Raw genomic sequence first — 7,163 nt, 5'->3', positions numbered from 1 at the left:
CGGTGCGCACCGGTGCACTTGATCGAAGACGAAGGGGCGCACCTCAGTGCCCCGGTGCGCACCGGTGCGGATGATCGAGGATGCTATAGGTATGTGTTATCTGGGTTGTGAAGGAGCCACGGTATGAAAGCAAGCCGTGCTTTCGCAATGATCTGCCTGCATGCAGTGGCGTCACTAGGGTCAGCGGCACCCGGAACGGCAGCCCTCCGCGATCCCCCCCCCCCCCCCCCCCCCTTTATGGCGCCACTGCTTGCATGATAAGGTACACTACCGCCTACAGTTCTTACAGAATGAGTTTGCAGTGACGTTTAGTTTATTGCCATACTATTATACCCTGTTGAAGCTAAAGAAACTGACGCGCGCGTTTGTAGGAAAACAATCAGGCATCTCCGTTTCCACGTCAAAAAGGCACTTTTCCGACTCAAGTTTTAGGGTTTCAAAGGCCTTGTATGCAGAAGACATGTGTTCAGGTGCCTTCAAAGAGCAACAAATTTACCAACCTGCTGGGTGCACGAAACGCCAGCGATGCCACCGCCAACAACCACGAACGTGGCTTGGAGATCGGCAGAGCGGAGCTCTTTCGCGTGTTCTGTTGCGCTAGATTCCATTAGGTACTTCATAAGGGCGTGAACAGTTAATCAAGGTAACAACTCGATGTTGTTCATTACTCGAAAGCCTCAAAGCGTATCCACCCTGTCGACGAAAACCACTAAATCAGCTCAAATAACACGCGCTACAGCAGACAGCATTCCTCTCCTCTCATCAGGGAACACCGGGGCGCGTATTGTGAGACCCCCCCCGGCAAAGCCCCGCGAGAGAGAAAAGAAGGAGGGAGAGGAGGAAAGGGAGGAGGGATGAATACCGCGATTGGCTGGCGCAGTCACGTGGTACGCGCGCGCTACGGGCTGTTCTAAGCTGCGTGCAGCCCCCCTCCCCCCCGCTACCGCCGACGCGAGCAGACGCCCTGCCGTTTTGTTTTGGAGTACTCCACGCCCCAGTCGAAAAAGTGCATTGGTGCAGTCCTAGATATTGGAAGGTATCGTTTGTGTGAAACTGGATAACATACGCGCACAGGTCTCAATGCTGACTGGGCAGCTACGCTACGGCCGTTTTATGCTTTCTGCCGTAACGTTCGCGTACTCCAGGGCGGAAGGGTGTGTTTAGGCCTAAGGACCCGTGACCGCTGCCAGCGTTCCGAAGTCATTTACGGCCTGGAAATAAACCCAGCTCGTTTGGCTTTCGCTAAAACGTCCAGTGTAGCTAATGTTTTATTTCATTCGAACGACGCGCCGCTGCGGTGTTGTGTAGTCTGCCCTACAGCGATGCCCAACTCGCCGCTTGGCAGCATTATTCACGGGTGTAACATCATTCGCCCGTTGCTGGCCTCAACAGGAATCGCGCCAGGTACGTATGAGACGCCAACGGAGCACAAGCGGTGATCTGGACCGCGAGTGCACGTCTGAATTGTGCTTTGCATATACACTGTCACGCCTCTGCAAGAATCAATCGCGCTCCCCGCAGCTAGTCGAAATGGAGAAGTGCATTGTCAAGCCTGTAACCCTGCGGCGAAATTGATCTATACCCGATGTCAGCTTTTTTGTGCTCCACTGGAAACGGTACTAAAGCGTGAACGCAGCTGCTTCGACCAGTGCTTTTTTTTTTTTTGCGCGATCACTCGAGGGGCTGAAGCATGTCCGCGGGCAGCGTGCACGCACTCGTACACCCACAGTGGAGTGACGCGAAGTGACGTAGCGATTGTTACAAATTTAGCGAAGGAAGCGGGCAGTGAGAAAATATTCCACAAGCCGACTGGCCATCTACTGTCATCGTCCTCACCTGCAGCGACGACTGGGCACGTGTGTGAACGAATTGGTCGATGTCAAGGGTCGTCCTCGCTGTGCTTACCAATTAGCCTCTGCAATGTGATATGCCCACATGCCCACTGTTATGCGTACGCATGCTGCAGACAGCAGGTGTCAGATTTGTCCTAGCTATGCTTACCTCAGAATATCTTCAAAGGATTGTATTCACACATGTCCGCAAGCCTCGGATAGTTTTGCCCGAGTGACTTGGAGCCTGTGCTCGACACAGGGGGGCTATGTTGCACGTTTTGGACTCCCAGAAGACTAGGGAGAAGGAAGTGACGTAGGTGTGAATGAACGTGTCTTGGCAACTTCTGCAGATACTGTCATCAGCGACTACACCAATCAACATCCAGCGAGCATCGTTGACGTCACTTCCTTCTCCCTAGTCTCCTGGGAGTCCAAAACGTGCAACATAGCCCCCCGGTGCGAGGGCTGGCTTTGCCTGCCTGACCTCCATCTTTCTTTGCGACTACAAAAAGCTGGCCAAACTGGCACCTGGCATTGGTGAATAGGTAGTCTAGACATAAAGGGAAACCGAGGTCAGCCAGCGTGAACTTTGCTTCAGCAACAGGGTTTCAAAATGCAGCCGCAAAAAGATGCACTACATGTTGGGCACATTGCCATTGACGTTTCTGTTTCCAGCAGCTACAAAAATAAGCACTCTCATCTCAGTTTGTCCTCTTTTCCAAACTTGGTGATATTAACCACTTGCGAGGTTCCATCAACCCAAATTTCCACTACAGAATACTGACACTTCTGGCTGCATGACCTCCACTGGGCCATGTGCAGTCAAATCATGGAATGCCTAATTTTTCTGAAACCAGTAGGGAAAATATACGAGGCAAGACATTCTCAGATGATCAGCATGGTCGACTATATATGCAGCAGACCCGACAACAAAACTCCCTGCACACAACTTTAGAAATCCATCCATTTATTTCAGGCACATTGCACTTGCGAGCAGGCAAGCACGAAAGCAAGTTTACATCACGAGCACTGGCAGTGCAACACAAGGCGCGCAAATATGCCCAACAAAAAATATGAAGCATAACGAAAAAATAATGGTTATCTCATTATTGAAGACGGCAATAGAAACAAGGTTGTCGTGATTCATGTATGTGCACTACACAGTAAACAGCGTCGTGACAACAGGAAGGGCACAAAAAGTGCATTAAAAACAAATCGCAATAAGGAAACCTTGCACTCTATGCAACCAAAAAAAAGAAGAAAGCCTAATTCCTACCAATAAAATCATACTATTTTAAAATAAAATAAAATACTATTTTCTATCAAAAGAACAGATGCGATGCGAATACACGAGTCTTGGTCAGTCATGTATCGGAGCCGCTTCTAGCATCTCCCTTTCCACTTCCTTTCCTACGCCTTGCCACTTGCACACCGTTCAATGCAGATGAACATCCATAAGCTTTGCAGTGCATTGGCAGGTGTGATCCATAACCACTGATAAGTGAGGCCGCACTGATTACCATGCCTCTTACCACAAACCAGCAACTTAACCTTTGGTCCCGAGCATTGCAGATATTGGAGAACTTGCAAAGGGTCGTAATGATGACAACCACACAGAATTTGGCTGCTACTCTTTTCAAGCTGTGCAATATTTTATGTACATAAGGCATGACTTAAATTTTTTTGTGATGTTTCTTGAGTACAGTATTATGGCTTTTAAGTTCTGAAAGGGACAGTGACACCCCCCAAAAATTGCTTTTATTTTTTGCCAGGCAATACATTATGGTGTCGGAAGACTACCCTATCAATATTTTGCGACAGCGTCACATATATTTTTTATAAAGTAAAAAAATGCAACTGCTTGAAACCGAAACTGGACTGGGGAAGAAGAAATATAGAGAAAGTTACCAAAAATCACATGGTTTCGCAACTTTTTTTTTTTTCATTCAACATAGTTGCAGCTTTTTACAAGCCACGAAAAATGGGCATCATATTTTTTGTCTATATTTAGCATCGGGTGTGTGCCTTCGATTACCACGACTTTGATTATCTTTGGTGATTGTGTCTCAACCATAGAAATCGGCACGTGACCATGGAGAAGAGGGTGAGTGCGACTCAAACCGTCCAGTTTTCGAGCGGAAAGAAAACGAATTTCGAGCCGCAAATTGTGTTGTGTAGCCGCCGCATTTGTTCATTTAATGGAAAGAGTGTGATTTTATCAAGACGGATTAGGCTTTTTTTCTGTTTTGGTTGCGTCGAGTACAGGCAGTTTCCTTGTTCTGGTCTTTTTAATGCTCATTTTGCGCCCTTCCTGTTACATCATGACGCTGTATTTAGTGCACATACATGGATCACGACAATTGTTTCTATTGCCACCTTGAATCACGAAGATAACTTTGTTGTTGTTTATTTTTTTTTTTTTTTCCGAATGGGCTGTGTTGTTGTTATTCATCAAGATAGCTATGGCATTGTGCCACGTGTGTGTGCACTAGATATGTTTGCTCGGCAGAATTTTTCAGTAAACCTTTTAGTTGCAAGTTAGCGCTCGTTTTGCGTTCTGCTTCTTCTGTGTCCCGTCTTTCTTGTGCTACTTGTCAGCGATCCGGAAAAACGTAATGCCGCGCTCCTTTCACTCTTTGCGCACGATCTCAGGACTCTGTGAACGAGAGTATGACTCTTTTACTCTGGAGCAGCGTGCACAGAAAGTCGCTTTTTGCTGTCTAGTGGAAAGAGCGCAAGCTCGTTGACTCCCGGAGCCGCTACTGAGCGCATCTAATCATCATCTGCACTGGGGTTTTGCACCAAAAGTAGTATAGCCTCATTTCACTAGGGCAATAAACAATTGTTCCACTAGTGCAACAAAACAGCAGCCGTTCCACTAGTGCAACAAACAGCAACCAACGAAAACAAGCAAAAGAGTACACTGGATAGATTACCTGTTTGTCGGAGCTCACCAACCCATCTGGCGCACACGACGTAGAGCACACTGAATGCATATTTGTTTCTCTAGAGGGACCTAAGCTGGCAACAAGACTATGAAATAGACAAACAAGCAGTGTCGGATGACACGGCTTTCGTGTTTAACTCCCTGGGCGAAATGCACACTGACAAACACAGTATCGGTAGAGGGAGTTGGTTTTCTTGAGTAAGGATTTTAAATCAACCACTTCTTTTTGTGTTGTTGACTCTTCGCGTGACCAGTGTGTTCACAACGCTATTTTACTCGCACCCCAAGGTATCTCTACCGCCAGTGTTTGCAGACATAATGGTATGAAAGATGAAGAGGATAAACCATAGCAAATGGGATCATTGTCACTTACAGGTCTCCAATGTTACTAGAACACTCAGTTGGGAAACTCGCCGTCGAAACTTGGGCCGCTGGGGTCCACCGAGACCGAGCTAAATACGACAACAGCGCCACTCTTTATCATTTGTCTGTACTGTGGTCACCTTGAGCTTTTAGAAAGCATGTTTTTACATAAAAACAAACGGAAAAGACTCTTTTTGTATGAAATTTATTGGAGTTTAGTACCAAATGATTTTGCGTGATGTTTTTAATATCTTTAGGTTGCAGGGTTTTGCAGCACAATTATTATTGTTTTTATACAACCATGCCTCACCGGTGCTTTCAGGTAGCGCGTCCCGACCTAGGTGCATTTTAACTTCAGTAGTAAGTCACGGTGCGTTCGCTGGGGAGACGGGGGTGGCACCCCTGTAACCTCTTCCGCTGTATTTGTTTTGGCTCAGCAACGGCCGATTAAAGCCAAAATAGAAGTAACGTACAGTTCCTCCAGTGGCCGCTGCGGGAGAAATGGCGGCGTTGTGTTCGTCATTAGCTCGGTTCTTGAGGACAGATCGGGGCCACTTTTTCAGATTAGTCTCTGTGGCAGTTTTCCAACTGAGTGTTTTATGGCGAATTCCACTGGTCGTTTTGGAGCGCGCCGGGATCGACTTTTCTGGAGTGAGCCTATTTCACTGGGCGATCGAAATCGAGGCGACCCCGTTCGGATCGTGTGCTCCAGTCCGGATTTGGTCAACTGATCCCGGCGCGCTCCAAAGCGCCCAGTGGAATTCGCCATTAGTAACGTTGCAGGTCTGGTTGTGGAAGGGTTGAGAGGCTAGTCATTGTTTGTGGCTTGTGACATAACTGGACACTGGAGTATCTACAAATGGAAGCTGACTGGAGTCATTGTCAGCACAATAAGTAATTGATCTCACGTTTCATTGTATGAATATTTAATATTAAAAAAAAAAGTTTAATAGAGTATTAATAGTCTCATCGTGGTCCTCAGTACAAGTTAAGGGAAAATAAACTTATCGTCATATATAAGCCAGCCACAGTTCTGAGTGCGAAAATATTGTGCCCAAACCTCGCTGTCAGCGTTCTTTGGTGGGACTGCCGCTCTGCGATTGCGACAATAAAAGTCAGATGGGCCTATTTTGTGCCTGTCAGGCAATTGCCGTCCTTTTTATGTTGCCTCTCTCTCTTGTGACAGCACGGCGCTATGAGGTTTTAAAATTAATACAACACGACAAACAAGGACTTGTTCGTCGTCAACCGTTGATCGGAGTTTGTGGTGATACGTCAATGTCTGAGGTGTCCAGGAAAAAATCGCTGTTGGGCGTTCCAGTAGTACGACACAATTAGAAACGACCAAGGACATACTGACTTTTGGTTTGCAGCTAATTAACATGTATAATTCCTGAGCAGAACGTAAGACTATCAAGGGGAATAACAGTGAATAACCTTAATAAAAACATCAGCGCGATATCCACCACAATGAAAAGCGATCAGACTGTACCAAAACTCCAGAAGGAAAAAAAACAGGACCAGTACCTCTTTTTTTGTGTGTAGAGCATGTAGAAGTTAAAAGAGACGGACAACGCGAGAACGAACCCGAAGACTGTTCGAAGAGCACCGACTCCGAGCCAAGGAGGATTCTCCGAAGATAACGGCGCCATTTTGTCCATATGGTGGTGATGATGATGATGATGATGGTGGTCGTGTGTGTCGTTAGCGTCGTATTTGCGTGTTCCAAAATGCACTCGATCTTACTCTAGTGTTAGGTGTTTTTTTTTACTTAGGCGTTCTAAAACCTGACCACGTCCCACCGTTACTAGACCCGCGTCCAACGTTTTTAATTGGTTTTTGTCAATTTGTGATGTCACGTGACACAACCCGCCAGAGCACTAGTGCGCCAGAGTAACTCGAATTCATTTGGAATACGACCTTGATTTCGTTGTTTCGTAACCATAGCGTAATTAATTATTTAAAAAACTAAAACATTTAAATTTAATTACTAACACTGTTTACAAGCGTTTATTTCATTT

At 46.5% G+C, this 7,163-nt stretch overlaps 1 protein-coding gene across 1 annotated transcript; it reads right to left on the bottom strand.

The window, feature by feature from the left end:
- Window positions 1-500: 500 nt before the first annotated feature.
- LOC120839089 (pyridine nucleotide-disulfide oxidoreductase domain-containing protein 1) lies at window positions 501-765 on the bottom strand (the record flags this gene model as incomplete). Its single annotated transcript, XM_040209305.1, is given in 1 exon segment — window positions 501-765. A coding segment is annotated over 1 exon segment (120 nt), but the record flags the coding sequence as incomplete, so codon positions are not given.
- Between the last annotated feature and the right edge of the window lie 6,398 nt (window positions 766-7,163).

This window comes from Ixodes scapularis, unplaced genomic scaffold (genome assembly GCF_016920785.2).
Source record: "Ixodes scapularis isolate PalLabHiFi unplaced genomic scaffold, ASM1692078v2 ptg001510l_1__unscaffolded, whole genome shotgun sequence".
Lineage (NCBI taxonomy): Eukaryota > Metazoa > Arthropoda > Arachnida > Ixodida > Ixodidae > Ixodes > Ixodes scapularis.
Note: the sequence above shows the minus strand (reverse complement) of the source record. Positions and strands in the feature narration are given on the sequence as shown.